Source organism: Ictalurus furcatus, chromosome 2 (genome assembly GCF_023375685.1).
Source record: "Ictalurus furcatus strain D&B chromosome 2, Billie_1.0, whole genome shotgun sequence".
Taxonomy (NCBI): Eukaryota; Metazoa; Chordata; class Actinopteri; order Siluriformes; family Ictaluridae; genus Ictalurus; species Ictalurus furcatus.
The window spans coordinates 33,434,377-33,453,094 of record NC_071256.1 but is presented as its reverse complement, the minus strand read 5'-3'; the positions used below and the strand labels follow the sequence as shown (position 1 = coordinate 33,453,094).

The window sequence follows — 18,718 nt, the reverse complement described above, 5'->3', positions numbered from 1 at the left end:
AAGAGACGGGTGTTTTCAGTCAATGGGATGACAATCAGGTGTGAGTGCTTACCCTGTTTTATTTAAAGAACAGGGATCTATTAAAGTCTGAAAGAGTTGTTGATGCTCATCACGCTGGAAAAAGTTACAAAACCATCTCACAAGAGTTTGGATTCCACCAATCCACAGTCAGACAGACTGTTTACAAAAGGAGGAAATTCAAGACCATTATTACCCTCTCCAGGAGCGGTCGACCAACAAAGATCACTTAAAGAGAAAGACTACTAGTGTAATAGTCCGTGAGGTCACAAAGGAACCCAGAGTAACTTCTAAGCAACTAAAGGCCTCTTTCACATTGGCTAATGTTAATGTTCATGAGTCCACCATCAGGAGAATACTGAAGAACAATGGTGTGCATGGTGGGGTTGCAAGGAGAAAGCCACTGCTCTCCAAAAAGAACATTTCTGCTTATCTGCAGTTTGCTAAAGATGATGTGTACAAGCCAGATGGCTAATTCCAAGAATGTTTTGAGGATAGATGAGACCAAAATAGAACTTTTTGGTTTAAATTAGAAGTATTATGTTTGGAGAAAGCAAAACACTGTATTCCAGCACAAGAACCTTATACCATCTGTAAAACATGGTGGTGGTAGTATTATGGTTTGGGACTCTTCTGCCGCATCTGGGCCAGGACGACTTGCCATCATTGATGGAACAATGAATTATGAATTATACCAGCGAATTCTAAAGGAACATGTCAGGACATCTGTCCGTGACCTGAATCTCAAGAGAAAGTGCAGCAAAACAACGACCCTAAGCACACAAGTCGTTCTACCAAAGAATGGTTAAAGTAGACTAATGTTACTGTTGGCCTCTTCACACAAGTAACCTGTTAAGAAGCATGCTATAATGACTGCCCTCAGATTGTGCAAAGTGTGTGTATCCCCTTAAGACATTAGTGGTTTATTTCACACATGGGCATCAGGTAGATGGCAAGAGCTGGCACAGCCAAAATTCGGATACCAAAATGAAAGAAAAACAGGAAAAAGAGGAGAGAGCAGGACAGGGAAGACAGCTATATGATGCTATTATTCTGCAGCTAGCCCATCCCTGCTGAAAAAAAACAAACAAACCGAAACCCTCAAAGAATTTGTATTGGTTTTAATGGAAATTGTAATGGTCCCTGTGGGTCTCTACTGGTAATTTGTTGCCTTCTATTGGTGGGATAGTGCAGTGGTCAGCAACCCTGTTCCTGGAGGTTTACCTTCCTGAATACTTTAGCTCCAACCATAATTGTGCCCACCTGCCCATCTAATAATTGCTTTAAGAGGTTCTTGATCAACTAAAGCAGGTGTGTTAGACTTTGGTTGGAGATGTAACCTGCTGGAAGATAGATCTCAAAGAAGATGGTTGCTGACCACTAGTCTAGTGAATACCATTAAGGACCAATAATAGTAATGGTAATTGTTTTAATTGTTACCAGCTGGTGGTTTGTAATGGAAACCATTAGAATTTCTGTTACGGTTTCTTTTCTCTTTTTTTTTGCAGGGATATGAAGCTGTCATAATAAATTTGAGATGTATATTGTTTGTTATAATTAACATAAAATAAAAATCCTATCATTCACTCATCCCGATGTCTATGCCCATCTGCCACCAGTAATCTTCGGCAGGTCTCCCCGAGCTGCTTGGCGAATGCGAATGGGTGGCCATGCTCACCGAGTGTCAGTGAGTGGAAATGCTGATGGTGCTGTTCAGGGTGCAGCCAACCCATTGCAACATTGCCTGCTTCAGGTCCTCATCATAGCACAGACAGCGTTAGTTAAAGTAGTAAACGACCTACTACTGGCCTCTGATCAGGGTTGTGTCTCCTTGCTTGTGTTGCTTGATCTTAGTGATCTTGATCTTTTTGATACTATAGATCATACTATTCTCCTTGATAGATTAGAAAATGTTGTTGGCATTAAGGGAACGGTCCTCTCCTGGGTCAGGTCTTATCTGACCAATCGCTATCAGTTCGTAGATATAAATGGTGACTTCTCATTGCATACTGAGGTTAAATTTGGTGTTCCACAAGGATCTGTTTTAGGCCCACTACTTTTTACTTTACATATGCTACCTCTGGGTCAAATTATTCGTAAACATGGAATTAGCTTCCACTGTTATACTGATGATACACAGCTGTATGTTTCAGCAAAGCCAGACAACAGACAGCAGTTTAATAAAGTTGAGGAATGTGTAAAGGACATTAGACATCGGATGCTTATTAACTTCCTTTTACTTAATTCTGATAAGACAGAACTACTTCTACTAGGACCATGTGCAGCTAGAAGTATGCTTTCTGATTACATATTTACTCTGCATACCGAACAATCTCTCCCTCTCTTTACCACCCTCTCCCTTTCTCCTTCACGCATGCCACACATGATTTTATGGAGATGCCAGTGATCCTGACTCTTTCTGCTCTCTGGACGTGCCTGATGCTGGATCTGGGGAACGCTGGCAAGGGACTTGATGATCTCGGCCAGTGGTGAGGAGTCCATGACGGCGCTCTTCCTCAATGCCCGGATTTCAGCACCAGTGTAACACTTCTCCTGGTTTGGGTCGGAAATGAGGAAGCAGATGGCAGGCTGAGGACAATTCAAAAGGGCTCTTTATTTTTACTTTTGCTTTTCAGTACACCAAACACAGACATGCACACAACGGCTCTTTGCTGGTCTCCCCTCTCTCTCTCTCTCTCTCTCTCTCTCTCTCTCTCTCTCTCTCTCTCTCTGTCTTTCTCAGTGCTCGCCTCTCCCCAGTTTATCCTCATCACCATTTCACTGAAACACAGAACTCACCTTCTCCATCTCCACCCTCCATACACAAATCTTCCATTTTACCACGCCCCTGCTTCCACAGTGTTATTAAACTGGCTATTTTCTCTTAGGAAGAGAGCATTTACTGGGAAAATACACACTGACATATTATTATTTTTTAATCATTATATAAATTCATTCATTTAAACATTCATTAATTCTAAACCTAGTCCAAAAGTCTGCGTTGTGCACCAAGAACTATTTCATTAATTAGTTTTCAAAAATGTTTTATAAAGTTATATATTTTTCTAAATAGTTTTTTTTATTTGTATATTAGTGAAGAATGATGTAATTTTGTTCAGGAAGCATTATTGCACAAATTTGTATAAATCTGTATATTAATTATACAGAATAAAATTGACTGAGAAGAAACTTCTTCCTAGTGGACTCAGACTTTTAAACTGTATCGTACTCTGTCCATGACAACAAATGGAGCAGGAAAATACGTAGAGGATGAAGTAGGAGATGCCGGCTGAAAAGCAGACCACGCCCTTGCTGAAGAAGAAAGACACCACGCTGCAGAAGGTCAGATTAATATCTTCATCTTTTCCTCTGTTTCTATTTTAACATTTCCATGGAATAGGTCTAATTGGAGTGCTGGTAGTGTTTTGTTGATCTGGTGTTACCTTTTGTCATTGGTCAGGGTGGCATGGTGCTTAAGATACCTCAGATGGATCTGATAGCAGAGCAGGTAAAGCCACAGGTCAACAATGGAGCCATCGAGGACAACACAGGTAATGTTGAGCTACAGGATCATTTCCTACATACTACATTTATACATTTTTAATTGAATTTTCTGTTGGTTTATGACTATTAAGTAGCATTTGTAGTGCAAATTTACATTGTGTGTGTGTGTGTGTGTGTGTGTGTGTGTGTGTGTGTGTGTGTGTGTGTGTGTGTGATTTTGTCTTATCAGACTGGAGAAATTCTCCATACTGGCGAACAGACAGCCGAAGACCAGCACATCAGCAAGAAAATTAACCTGCCTATTACAACACATGAAAACTAGAACTTCATCTAAACAACTTGTATGAGGCTTTGATACTGAATACACATGCAGACAACAAATCTTCAAATACACCCACACATCTGATATGCCTGTACACTCTAACTGTATGTCCTCGGGTGTAATTCTTTTCTTTTACTAGTTGTGTGGAGTTTTTTACCAGGACATGTGTGAATAGCCAAATGTGCTATGTTCTATGCCATTTAACACATCTACATATAATACCAGGAAATAACAGCTGAAATTCTAAACTCTCTTCTCATATTTATCTTTTGCTCTCAAACTCAAATACTTTCAGGAAGTCTACTTTTTGGAAAGTCAGTACTTTCAGAGAAGACTGTACATAGTATATTTTAATTTAAAAATAAATAAATAAATCTGTTTGTGAATCCACAGAAGAAGCTGTATGTGGAGTACCTCCGCTTGAGTGTTCAGGATATGGACTAAAGCATTTGGGTTGAAATCTACTGGAGTGATAAATGGAAAGAACAATGAACAAGTGTTAGGAAGGAAATCAGTAAAACACCACTAAACTTCCCTGCATTATAGAGGAGGAGAAATATATTTATCAACTGTTTTTCTCTCCTTATAATGCCAACACACTGTGTTGCTGAAGGTTACTATTAGTTTACACACAACCAAGGTTGTGTGTACCAAGGCATGCATTGTTCAATATCTTGTATGTACAGGCTTTCTACCAAATATACAGTACTTCACTACAACCGTACAGCATTACACCATGTGTTAAACCAAAGATTTTTTCTTTGCCTTTAACAGGATTGTCATTCATACTGTAACAGCTTAAAATATACACCTCACTGTGTCACTGTATGTTTTTAATTCAATAACAAAAGATACACAGACAATTGTTTAGTTATGCAAGTTTTACTAAGCATAAATTTGTATACCTTTACCATTTTACTTTTCCCTTATTATAATAATAAAGCAACAATTTGATTGGATCTTTTATGAATCATTTGTCTAGATAACAATCTGAGAGTTGGGACCAAATTCCCGGATACAGTCATGCACTTCGGTACTATAGAGGAGAGAGAACCGGGGGATGGTTCCAAAAATTGTCTGGACTTAGTCCTCTAGATAGTAAGTGCTGGTGCAAAGTAAAAAGTTTCCGAATTAATGCTATATCCCAGACAAAGAAAGTTTTAGAATTAGATCATGGTAAATGTTTATTGCTCAGTTTAGACAGGTAATAAGAAAGCTGGAAAATAACTCACCAGCTGGTAAAGGTTCAAGGTCACAGCAATTCAAATGTCTGAAATGGTTTTTCTTCAGGGGTGCACGGTGGCTTAGTGGTTAACACATTCGCCTCAAAACCTCCAGGCTCCAGGGTTCGAGTTTGCATGTTCTCCCCGTGCTGCGGGGGTTTCCTCCGGCTACTCCGGTTTTTTCCCCCAGTCCAAAGACATGCAAGGTAGGCTGATTGGTGTGTCTAAAGTGTCCGTAGTGTATGAATGGGTGTGTGAGTGTGTATGCGATTGTGCCCTGCGATGGACTGGCACCCTGTCCAGGGTGTACCCCATCTCGTGCCTGATGCTCCCTGGGATAGGCTCCAGGTTCCCCCTGACCCTGAATAGGAGTAAGCGGTAGAAGATGGATGGATGGTTTTTCTTCAATAGCTTCCTTCATGTTTTTCATACAGAGATAATATTACATATTATTTAGGAAGCCAAGGCCAATGCTCTGGCTTCTACAGTTTTCGGTCCATCTGTCCGTCCGTCCTCTCAGGTGTTTATCTAAGTGATCTCAAGAACGAGTGGTTGAATGTTTGTAGGATTTCTATGAAATTATCACCGTGACCCGCAGATGAACTGATTAGGTTTTGGAATCAATCTAAACAGGGTCAATGTCACCGCAAAGTCAAATGCCTGAAATAGTTCTTCTTTAATAGCTTCCTTCCTGTTTGCAATATTTTAAGTGTATTTCAGGCATAAAAATAAAAATAAAAAAATGCAACAAGAAGGATTAGACTTGTTGGCAGTGCCACTGGTGCACACTTCTGCTTGTTTAATAAGGAACAAGCTGCTGCCAGATCCACACATTGTGAATGCCTGCCTTCTTGTACTTGTAGAAAGTTTTGTAGATAAATTGTGTTGCTTTGTTGTTTTCTAAGAATATTGTGACTGGCAGTAGTGTAATAAAGTTCTCTTAGTATATTTCATTTTGACCATATTAGCCAGAATTAATTTTTGTAATCTGAAATTACCCAGACAGCAAGTCTGTGTGTGTGTGTGTACTATACACAAGGTCTGAATGACCCTGCAGTGTTCAGCTGTTAATATTTGAACAGATTAGATTAGTCTGTTGGCGCTAGTGCAGCTTGTCTAAGTCTATATTCTGAGATAACAAGCTGAGAAATAAACTAGCTCGCTCAATGAAACCCTCCATGTTGGTCAATTCCCTTCCTACTCTTCCATGAGAGCGCTAGCCTACAGGAAGGATGGTGACGTCACTTCCGCAGGGTTAAACCGGGGAAAGTTGTTTCCTGAACACTTGCAGTTGTGGACGTTTCTTCTCGGTTTATGCATTCGGGGCTGAACTCTTCAGCATGGCCATGCAGCAGGACTAAATTCATGTAGACAGATAATAATGCCGAAACGGACAGGAAGTGTCGTGTTTAAAGAATTTTAGAGCATGGAGGTGACGAGCAAAGAGGACAGCGAGTCTGCTGGTATGTAAACTAATCTTAGACGTTAGCTAACTAGCAAACAAGGCGCGTATTGTTGTAAACAAAGTTACTCAGTCGTCTCTCTTGGTAATGTCTTATTCAGTTAAACTCATTTTATTTTATTGTATTGTATTGTATTTTGTTGTGCTGTTTGCACCATAACAAGCAGCTGTAATTGCTGTTACGTGGCAGAAATATTTCCTTTGCTGTCCTTTGACAGATGGAAAGCTAAACACCTAGCCGGATTATCTTAATTAAAGCATTATAACCAGGTTTAAACTGTTGTTTAGCATCTGGAAAAGTTGTTGTTTTTTTTTTTCTGTGATCAACAGGTGTTTCAGGCGAGTCTTTCAATTGCACGCCACCTTAACATCAAAAAGACTAAATCTGCTTTCATCCAGTGATGTTAATGCTTTAGAATTGTATATCAAATACAAAGGCAGAGAGAGAGATATTCTGTCTGATTTTGACTTAATCTGATCCCTTCAGATCTGCAATCATGCTTTAGACCTAAATCACTCCTGCCTGCTTAGACAGTGTTTAATCCCATGTGTTCAACACGTTTAAAAAGCATTGGCGTGTGTAAGGCATGGGTCAGTCTGTAACCTTGTCTCTTTCTCGCTTTCATTTCATCTTCAGCATTGGCTGAAGATGAAATGAATATACAGTTCCAGCTGCTCGAGTGCCGAGCGCAGTTGGAGCACTGGCAGGGAGTGGCGAAGATCTGTGAGATGAGCAAACAGGAGGAGCTACAGGACCTGCAGAGACAGTGTGACCAGGAGATACAGTCACTGCATGAAGCCCTGAGAGGTGTGGAGCAGAAGAGAAAGTGAAAGGGAACTTTCAGCAGATGTTTATGGTTTCAATAGGACCAAATAGCATAAAATAGCTTATTTTTAGCTTCTCTCTTTTTTTTTTTTTTAACAAAGCTGCTTGTTCTCGCTGACCTTTTGTTTTCTGCCTTCCTTTCTCAGAAACAGCCTCTCAGTATGAAGCAAGAATATCTGCCCTGCAATCAGAACGTGCTCAGTGGAGGAGAGCAGGGTTCAGTCCAGAAAACAGGGTGTGTGCGTGTTTGTTTATGTGAGCAAGGCATTACGTGAGAGGGAAATTCTTAAAAGTACAGTCTCACTTTAAAGGAATAGTCCAGCGTTTTTCAACGTGGTCTGGTTCTGTAGTGTATGTGCAATTTCCAAGAGCGGTAATCTCAATCTAGTTAGCTATACCATAGAAAAGAATAAAATCCTCTTTTATTTGAAGCTTATTTATATTGCAAGTGTAATATATATATATATATATATATATATATATATATATATATATATAATGTATATATATATATAATGTATATGTGTGTGTATATATATATATATATATATATATATATATATATATATATATATATATGTATATGTATATATATATACATTTAAAATTCTGTGCAACACAAATTAAACGTTAGAACCTGTGCACATTAACATGAACACCATTCCGAAAATGAAGCAGTACAGTGAAGAGTAATGCCTTAGTGGCTTGCACTTTCTTAAAATTAGTCCCATTTCTAAAGAGGATGAAATGTACACATTTAGAACTTTATTTGCTCATAAATTTAAATACCTCTTGCAGAATCTGCAGAATGTTAATAATTAAAAAAACAAAAGGTTGATCGTAAAAATTTCATCTCGTTGTTTTAGCCCTGCCCTGAAGCTGAAGAAGCTGTTTCACATAACAGGTGCTTACAAATCGTCCACAAGACACAACAATAACCCGAATTTACACAAATGAACCAGTGCAAAAGTTTACACACACTTGATTCTTAATACTGTGTGTTGTTACCTGCATGATCTGCGTTTATGTTTTTGTGATAGTTGTTTATGAGTCCTTTGTTTGTCCTGAGCAGTTAAACTGCCCACTGTTCTTCAGAAAAATCCTCCAGGTCCTGCACATTCTTTGCTTTTCCTGCATATTTGACTCCTTTCTAACAGCGGTTATACTATGTTGAGATCCATCTTTTCACACTTAGGACAATTGAGCTGTGGACTCTTACACAACTGTTACAAAAGGTGCAAACGTTCACTGATGCAACATGATACATTAAGAGCCAGGGGGGTGTAAACTTTTGAACAGGATTATCTTTGTAAATTGTTATTATTTTGTCTTTTGGGAAATGTAAATATCTTCTGTAGCTTCTGAAGGGCAGTACTAAATGGTACAAAATAATAACAATTGCATCTTTGGACTATATGTAAACACCTGTTATGTGAAATAGCTTCTTCAGGACAGGACTAAATAAAAAAAAATTTAAAAAATGCAATTTTTATGATCCCTCTTATTTTTTATTGAATTTTTTCAATTATTAACATTTTGCATATTCTTCAAGGGGTGTGTAAATTTATGATCACAGCTGTACCTTTCACTCAAGAATCCGTAAAGGTGTTTTACAAAAATATTTTTTTGCATATGTATTTCTCAACAGCTGCCATTAAATTACAATATAAAGTGTGAGTCACGTAGTTATCTATTCATTCCTCGGTACATGTTGAATGTCTGGTTTGTGGCAATTCATGCTGTGTTTATCACGCACGTGCAGCAGATGAAGACATAATATAGATTGTGTATTTCTTTAATGCAAAACATACAAGAGCATTATTATTCTATTCAGTTCATACTGTCACTTTTGGTTCCAAAACAAGTTTGCGGCTGCCAGCACTTTGTGTAACCCTAGGTCTGGTTTTTTTTTGTTGTTGTTGTTTTGTTTTTTTTTTTAACTCGAACCCTCTTGAACTGTAGGACAGCATAAAGAAAGGAAGGCTAGAGAGGACCTCTCCACCTAGTGAGAGGCTGAAGAATGAGTCCTCTGAGGGTGTGGCGGGAGACGGCGGGGCTCAGGAGCTGCTGACCGAGCCCTCTGACGACGAGAGGACAGGGCTCCATATGGAGGGATTCTACATACAGCAAAGTGACTCCTCCTCTCTGTCCTGCTTCTCTCTGGATACCCCGTCCCTGCCGCGGCGCACGCCCCCTCAGGATGACACTGCTTCCCTGGTTTCTACGGGAACGCTGGTGCCTGAAGCTATCTACCTGCCCCCACCAGGACACCAGCTGGTCACACATGCAGACTGGGATGGACTCCAAGCACAAGTCAGTACAACGGCTTTTTTCAAGAGTTAGTTGTTTAATGGGGAACAATAGTGTTGGATACTTTAAAGCAGTGGTTCCCAAACTTTTCCAGGGCAAGGCCCCCCAAATGGCATTTAACATTTGACCGAGACCCCCCCTTTTGCAAGATGTCTTTAAAACACATTAAAAATACAGACTTCTGAATATATCCCCCTTTTTTTTCTTTTATTAATAATTACATCTTGCATCTTTACATTACATTAGATTAGGAATTGATTGTGTGTGTGTGGTTGTCTGAGAGTGAGAAAGAGAAAATCATGCATTTATTTATTTTTCACACCAAATTGTTGAGGCCCCCTGGGCGCCCCCTGGCGGCCCACAAGGGGGCGTATTCTCCAGTACAGCTTGTATATAGCAGTATTTGTATATCAGCTATAATCAGGTGTTGATTCAGATAACATACATGGGCTTATAGGAGGGGTCCCTGATTTAACCTATATTCTGATGCTAGTTTTGAGGTTGAAAAAAATCAGACTTTAACCTAACATGATAAGCTGCATGTTTTTTGCCTTATTAAGTATGACAGCGTGAAAAAGAGAAGCTGGTGTATGACCAACTGCTTGCTTTTGTTTTAATGTAAATGGTAACAGGAACTAAATAGTTTTGTGGATGTTCTGCAACATTAAATGTAGCTGCAAATCGGTTCAAAAGTATGATGTCATTATTTAGTTAATAAGTGTAATCATTGGCAGATTGTTGTGTAAGAGGAGTAAAACACTTCAGGACATGCTGTTTTGGAAAATAGTGTGGCTGTATTAAAGTCAAATTAGGTCTAATGGCATTCTAGTTTTTCAGGCCATTGTCAGTCTGATACTAGGGTTGAATTTCACAACACCTGCATGCTCAGCAGCAAATATAGGGAAGTGCTGGGTTTTTCTTTCTCAGAATGAGTTTGTCAACAGTCTATACTGTTTACTCAACACTTAAAGCTGTCTGGCTCTGTGTTACAGTTTTAATAAATACAGGAACTGTTGAGTAAATATGAGCATTATTATTGGTTATTACCATTATTATTGTCCGCTTCTGCTGCTTCATTTCAGTATGGAGCTTAAATCCTTGGGAGATTTGTTGTGACTAATATCTGGTACTTACACCGATCAGCCATAACATAAAACCACCTGCCTAATATTGTGTAAGCCCCCCCTTGTGCCGCCAAAACAGCTCTGACTTGTCAAGACCTCTGAAGCTGTGCTGTGCTATCTGGAACCAAGACGTTAGCAGTAGATCCTTTAGGTCCTGCAAGTTGTGAGGTGGCACCTCCATGGATCGGACTTGTTTGTCCAGCACATCCCACAGATGTTCGATCGGATCGAGATCTGGGGAATTTGGAGGTCGAGTCAACTTGACAACTCTTTATGTTCCTCAAACCATTCCTGAACAATTTTTGATGTGTCCATGTGCATTATCCTGCTTAAAGAGGATGCCATTAGGGAATACCTTTGCCTTGAAGGGGTGTACTTGGTCTGCAACAATGTTTATGTAGGTGGTACATGTCAAAGTTACATCCACATGAATGCCAGGACCCAAGGTTTCCCAGCAGAACATTTTCCCAGAGCATCACTTTGCCAGCTACGCTCTCTCCATCTTGATGCAGAGATATTGACTTGAACACATCAGAGTGGTTAAGGAAACCAAATTCCTTGGAATAACTCTGGACAGTAAACTGAGTTTTATCCCTCACATAAAGATTTAAAAAGATAAATGTCTTAAAGCCATGAACATTTGAAAGGTTTTAGCTAAAACAAAATGGGGTGCAGAAAGTTCAGTTCTTTTAAATCTGTACAGAATGCCAAATCAGTCATGCCTGGATTATGGATGTATAGTGTATGGATCAGCTAGGAAATCGTACCTCCGACTCTTGGACACGGTACATCATCAAGGCATACGACTGGCTTTAGGGGCCTCAAACTAGCCCTACAATATACAACAAAGGTGAAGACCAACAAAGAAAACCCAGCTTACCATCTTGTTTTCTCAACCCCTTCTTCAAGCCTATACGAACAAAAACCAAGATATACCTGACCTTTTGGTCTACGGATCAAACCACATTTACAAAATCTCAAAGTAGATCTGAGCATACTGGAACCGATACACTTCTGTATAACACCCCCCTCCTGGAACTTTAAAAAACCCCAAATAATTTCAGACCTAACAAGAAACAAAAAATCTGAAACTCGCCCAAATGACTTTCAACAACAATTCCTCTATGTTAGAGAAATATATCCATCATCAAAATCTAAAGACCATGTATCATCTGCATTCATGAACAATCACCAAAAAAAAAAAAAAAGGAATATCCATCCCCAACCACAGTTCAGTTTTTACACCAGAGGCAAACGCTATCATCTTAGCACTGGACTTCATAAAGATTATGCAACAGAAAAACTTTCTGATAATTACAGATTCAAAATCATGTCTTCAAGCAAGGCCATCCCTAAAACATGAGCACCCAATGCTTGTAAAGATTCTTTGCAAATTTCTGCATCTGGAGGCTCAAAATTTTAATATCTACGTCTGCTGTGTACTGGGACACTGTGGAATCCTGGGAAATGAAGAAGCAGACACTGTTGCAAAAGAAGCACTGTCAGCAGATTTCAAAAAGTGTCCAATACCTCCCACTGAAAAACCTTAAACCCATAATAAACCCATAATAATACATTAGCAATAAATGGCAAACTGAGTGGGACCAATGCACCATGAACAAACTCCATGTAATCAGCCCTATTGTTGGCAAAATAAACATTTCTTGGTTTTCAAATCGCTGGGACCAGATCGTCTACACGTGCTGTCGAATAGGTCACTCCAGGACGACACACAAGTTTTTAATATTAGGAGACGACTCGCCAACATGTACCTTTTGTCAGAATCCATTATCCTTGAAACATGTTTTATTAGACTGTACTGTAATCTCTTGAGAAACCTTTTTTATTCAGTCAACACTCTAGAAGAAATTTTTTTAACAAAGTCAAACCTAATGCAATTTCAGAGTTTTTAAGGAAAATTAGTTTTTTTAAAAAAAAAAAAAAAACCTTATATAGAGTCTATGAGACATTTCTCACCATGAATATAGCCATAGAAGCTGGCATGGTGTTAAAACACAAACGCACAAACAAACCCAGAGCATCACACCGCCTAGACTGTGGGTTCTGACACCTTTCTATCATAGCCATCAGTAACTTTTCAGCAATTTGTGCTACAGTACAGTTCTGTGGGATCGGAACAGACAGGCTAGCCTTCGCTCCCTACATGCATCAGTGAGCCTTGGGCGCCCACGACCCTGTTTCCGGTTCACTGGTTATCCTTTCTTGGACCGCTTTTGGTAGGTACTAACCACTGCATACCGGGAACACCCCACAAGACCTGCTGTTTTGGAGATGCTCTGACCCAGTCGTCTAGCCATCACAATTTGGCCCTTGTCAAAATCGCTAAAATCCTTACGCTTGCCCATTTTTCCTGCTTCCAACACATCAACTTCGAGAACTGACTGTACACTTGCTGCCCACCCCTTCACAGGTGCCATTGAAATGACATAACAATGGTCAATGGTATTCACTTCACCTGTCTGTGGTTTTAATGTTCCGGCTGATCAGTGTATGTAATATCTGGTCACTGTGCAGATGTGGTTCATTTTTAGCTGCTCAGTGTGTTACTGTGATTATCAGGTGGTAGAACTTCAGGAGGAGTTGTCCCAATTGAGAGAACAGAAGGCACAACTTGAGAAGGAGCTGGATACTCAGACGACAGAAACCCAGAAACAGGTAGAGAAAAGCTCCTGGATTAAAAGTCATAGGAAGAACTGTGAAAAAAGTGACCGCCATATTGAAAAGCTGAACACAGTGTATAATGGTTGTTATGTATAGATTTAATATTTATTATATTTATGCTATATAAATATAAGTCCTTAAGATTATATTTTATGACCCAATAAAATGTGTGTGGTTTTGAGCTTCACTTTTCTTAAAAGAATGTGGCAGAAATGTAATGTAATGGCGATTCACACTTTGACTAGTCTGCACTCTTGGATATTGGGGATGATAGAAATAAAAATCTTTTCTTAGACATCAGCTGTGGCTTAAATTCAAGCTTCCATTCAGAATCACAGAGGAGTAGTTATACCTTGTAAATAAGATGTGTATGTGTGTATGTGAAACACAGGTGGCAGTGCTCCAGTCCCAGGTGCAGACTTCGGAGACTCTCCTCCAAGACCTGCAGAAATCTTTCAGCCAATCACAGAGCGCTGTACAGAGCAGATTGGTGAGTAAGGACGGATAAAACAGTGAGCAAAATGATCCTTTTGGATAAATTGGTGATGAAAGATTTAGTCATTTGGAAGACTGTCTTATCCATAGTGGCTTACTGATTTACAAGTCTAGCATGTTTGTGTATTTATGCATATGTGGCTGGGGGTATTGTACGGTAAACCTGCTTCTCTCGTCTGCAGAAAGAGCTGTCTCTGTCTCAGAGGAGAGTATGTAGTGAGTTGTCCAGGTTGAAAGGGGGAGAGGTGGAAGAGAGCACAGCCGGAGATGAACACGCAGAGCTGTTTACTCTACAGGTAGCACGCTTCTTTTGTGTGTGTGTGTGTGTGTGTGTGCATGCATAAGCTGAATTTACTCAGCCTGTGTCTGTATAGGGAGCACACACGGAAGAGAGGCTGCGTATTGAAATTGTGAACTTGAGGGAACAGCTGGAGATGCGAACAGAAGAGAGCGGTTAGTATGTTTATTGGTTTCCAATGCCTTCTGCTTATTGAGTGCTTTTTTTTTTTTCCTCCTGTGGTATGTTTAACTAGTGCTTATAATAACTTGTTGCTCTTTCTCTGCTCCTTCAGAGGTCCTGGAGGGTGAGTCGAACACATCTTTCAATTTTTGCAGCATGTGTACAGAATAAACAGTGGCTGCTTCACAAATAACACCATGAGGTGGTGTATATATGACGTATATATATGTCTATGTTTGTTTTCCTCAGTCCAGCTGTCCAGCCTTAAAACAGAGACCGACCGCATCCAAAGCGAAAAAGAAAAGGTGTGTGTGTGTGTGTGTGTGTGTGAATGTATTACACCATGGTAGGCCTGCATCAGATGGACAAAAATAGGACATTCAATTTGTCTGTTTCACACGATCATGTCACGATATGTCTTGCGGGAACTTCTGATGTGTCCTGTTTAGAGATTGAGATCAGTTTAACCAAAATTGTATGCCAGTATTATGCTAAGGACAGGTGCCTGTATGCATTTTGATTTATTCCAAATGCTTCCCTGTATTCCAGTGTATTTAAATAAGGACAAGGTGACGAAGAGGTTTATATGTTCGTTGTGTGTGTGTGTGTGTGGGCACGCATGCGGATCTCTGCGATTTTGTAGGTGGAGGGCGAGCTGCAGGAAAGTCTCGCTGAGCTTCAAGGCCTCCGGGTGGCACTGTCGCATCTCCAGAGAGATAGCAAGACCCAGACACATGAGAAGGTATTAGGAGCTGGCTTTTGTGTGTGTATTTGCATGTGGAACATGTGATGGTATCTGCACTACCTCGCCACTCACCTGCTCTCTCTCAGAACATACACTCAAATGCAGAAGTTTGAAATCAAAAAGTGGAACTTTCATATTTTTATTCTAATACTTTGAGATACTGGATTTTTGATTTCCATGAGCTGTAAGCTATAATCATTGAGATTAAAACAAAAAAAAAGGTTTGAAATTTTTCACATTGTTAATGAATGTAGAATATATGAAAGTTACAATTTTTGAATTAAATTACAGAAAAAAGAGAACTTTTCCAAGATATTCTATTTTTTTGAGATGCACCTGTATAATTAATGTATGTAGAAAATTGCAGCAGTATATTTATTAATTGTTTTCCCCCCAAATGCTCCCAACAACTTTTGGATTACCTTATTTAAATCTTGATTATATATGTATAAGTATTGAATTATAAAAATAAAATAAAAAAACATATAAATGCAATGATGTGTGATTCAAACTATGGAACAACAGTGTACTATGTCTCATTTTGAACAAAGTTACAGATGGATAAATATATATATATATATATATATATATATATTTTTTGGGGGAGGGGTTAGTGGCTTATGTACGTGTGTATTACAGTAAATAAACCACTTGCTGCCATTGTTGCACTTCTCTTGATTTGGCTCCCACAAATTGTCTTTCTCTTTCCTCTCTCTCAGAAAGTGCTTCATGATCAGTGTTTAGAGCTGCGCAGTCAGGTGATCAGTCTGCGTAGTCAGCTGGACACCAGCCAGGCTGTGCAGAAGGACTTTGTGCAGCTCTCCCAGTCACTACAGGTACACAGACCTAACATCTGCTCATTCGGCCAGGTGTTCACACGCAGGTTCTTTTTGATATCAATGCTTTTATTTAAAGCTAAAACCTGCTGAATCCTGTTCTATCAAAACAAACATTTAGGTTATTAAGAAAGTGAGTAGGTAACATTAACCAGTCAGCGAATTCCCTAGCTAGCTAACAAGCTAATAAACGGCCCGGTCCAAAATAGCACCCTATACCATGCGCTTCTATTCCAAGTTCATACCTTTAGTGCGTGAGGGATGGAGCTAGCAGGACGCACTGCATGGATTGTCACTAGTGAAGGGCTCTACCCATTGGGTTTTTAAACCAGTGAATATTCTGCCTACAAATATTTGGCAGTTTTCCACATAAGCATGTAAGCTGCTGTAATCTTTTCAGGTGAAGATGGAGCAGATTCGTCAGGCAGAATCTCTGGACCAAGTCAAGCACATCCTTGGAGAACAACTTGAAAGTGAAAGTGACCAGCTCAGCAGTGCCACGTGAGCCAGTAGGACATTCTCACCCTTTCTCTGGACCAAAGTGAAAAGGACCACTTTATGTTATGGCCACCGAAATGAACCAGGATCAAACTCCGATTCTAGCAAATTAAGAGTGTAGCAAACTACCAGTTATTATGAACTGTGGAAAATTTAGGAGACCAGCTTATTTGACACTTTCAGTGGATGTTGTTCTCTCACATGACTTACTAACTGAAACATTTTACAATACAAGTTCAAGCTCAGTGAGTTAGAGCTAACAGATCATGAAGTGAACAAGTCTTTGACACTGTGTCCACTAATCAGACATCAACTCGCTTATAGTAACTGTATATTAAAGTGGATGGTGAGTACCACTTATCCATGATAACTCCTTCTAAATTTTACATACACTCCTTTAAAAAAAGAAGTATATATGTATATACAGTACTGTGCAGTAGTCTTGGGTACATGCAAAGAAAAATGCTGTAGAGCAAAGATGACTTCAAAAATAATGAAATTTAAATGTTTCTACATAAAAAAAAAAAAACTACTAGGAGCAGTAAACAGTAATAAACAAAACAAAAAGGCAGTATTTGGTGTGACGACCCTTTGCTTTAAAACAAATAATAACTGGAGTCTCGGGTACAATAAGTGCAGTTTTATAAGGAAATGAGCTGTAAGTTTTATTGAGTGTCTTGCAGAACCAGTCACGGTTTTTCTGGAGATTTTAACTGTCACACTCGCTTCTTATTTTTGCAGCAAAACCCAGCAGCCTTCATAATATTTTTTTTGTCTGAAAAGTGGTCTCTTACGTAATACGCTGCTTTCTTTACTGACGTGCAAACATTTTTCTGTAACAGTAAATTTTGTCCTGGAAAACTAATATTTGGAAATCTAAAATGTTTTTGTACTAACTCGATAATGTAGAAGTTATTAAAATAAAAATCTGTAACAAAGTTTGTACTAAAAATTTAGGGTGCCTAAGACTTTTGCACAGTACTATGTGTATGTGTATGTATATACACAGTGCTGTGCAAAAGTTTTAGGCACATGCAAAGAAATGCTGTAGAGCAAAGATGCCTTCAAAATAGTGAAATTAAATGTTTCTACATTAAATATAAAATACTGTAAACAGTAGTAAATGAAACAAAGTCAATAAAAAAATAAACGTTGTAGTCTCCTCCTTTTGCACAGTACTGTATGTATGTATGTATGTATGTATGTATGTATGATATATATTCCTCATTTCCATGTCAGTCACCAGCCAAATGATCAGAAACGTTTAAATCTTCCTAAAAGTGGCAATTTATTTGATTCTGCAAAAAAGAGCAATAATGCAATAAGCAGATTTCATAAGCGGATCTGTATTGAAGTCATGTCAGTAATGGTGCACAAGATTCCAACATATTTAAATGTCAATTTGACCTGTAATTTGCAATAGAAAATAGACAATGACATGTCAACTTATCCTACAATACAGTAAGTTTTACAGCTGTGTGCTGTAGGGGAAAGAGTAAATCTGATACAACTTTGTGTTGTACAATGGGTAAGACTGCCCAAAGTAAGACATCGATGACCTCCTCAGGTATATGTTATTGCAGGCAACAAATAATATCTTTATATATGAACTTTCCTAGACTGTGACCCTGTTTTATCTTACGACTCCATGTAAACACTAGGCTTAATCTGGGTCCAAGACACCAGTCTTATGAGTGCATTGATCATGTGCTCAGCACCATGATAATATTTATCATGTTGTGTGCCATTATTGGCTTTGTACATCATACAACTGTAAATTAACATTTGGCTTCACAGCGAGCATTTTCTGATTTGTTTTGTGTTCCACTTGGACATGTTTTATTAAAAACCATTGTTTTGCCCAAAGGAGGAATGCTGGCTTTGTCTACATTTATCTTTCACACTCCCTTACCATTAATTTCAGCATGTGTGTCTTCTTTATACGGCATATAAATAAGAACATGCTGGAAAGATCGAGTCAAGTCCACATTTTTGTGCCCCCTAGAAGAACACCGATTTTAACATTTAATTAATATCAATAAGATATTTAGTGTGTTCGGTTTCACAGATGTTCCTTCAAAATGATCAAACAGTGTATTTTAAGAAATAAGTAGCTTAAATGTTTGCACCCTCTCTTTTTAAATATGATATAAATATTTTGTAAGAATTTGTTTACCCACAATTTGCATTTTGCTCCAATAGTTGTAATATTC

At 38.9% G+C, this 18,718-nt stretch overlaps 1 protein-coding gene and 1 long non-coding RNA gene across 3 annotated transcripts; both read left to right on the top strand.

Annotated features, from left to right (window-relative positions):
• The first annotated feature begins 2,730 nt into the window (after positions 1-2,730).
• LOC128602198 (uncharacterized) lies at positions 2,731-5,624 on the top strand. The gene is made up of 3 exons (XR_008384812.1): positions 2,731-3,360; positions 3,479-3,569; positions 3,752-5,624. It is a non-coding gene; the product is annotated as an uncharacterized LOC128602198 (long non-coding RNA).
• Positions 5,625-6,312: 688 nt separating this feature from the next.
• On the top strand, positions 6,313-17,670 carry rabep2 (rabaptin, RAB GTPase binding effector protein 2). Of its 2 annotated transcripts, XM_053615767.1 has the most exons (13): positions 6,313-6,530; positions 7,167-7,337; positions 7,502-7,590; positions 9,318-9,668; positions 13,370-13,465; positions 13,863-13,961; positions 14,149-14,262; positions 14,341-14,419; positions 14,539-14,550; positions 14,676-14,731; positions 15,070-15,168; positions 15,891-16,007; positions 16,408-17,670. In XM_053615767.1, exons 1-13 carry the CDS (start codon positions 6,494-6,496, stop codon positions 16,510-16,512), a joined length of 1,425 nt encoding a protein of 474 aa, XP_053471742.1. In that variant the 5' UTR covers positions 6,313-6,493; the 3' UTR covers positions 16,513-17,670. The 2 variants fall into 2 exon arrangements, with proteins under 2 accessions (XP_053471742.1, XP_053471751.1); XM_053615776.1 differs by lacking the exon at positions 14,539-14,550.
• The last annotated feature ends 1,048 nt before the right edge of the window (positions 17,671-18,718 follow it).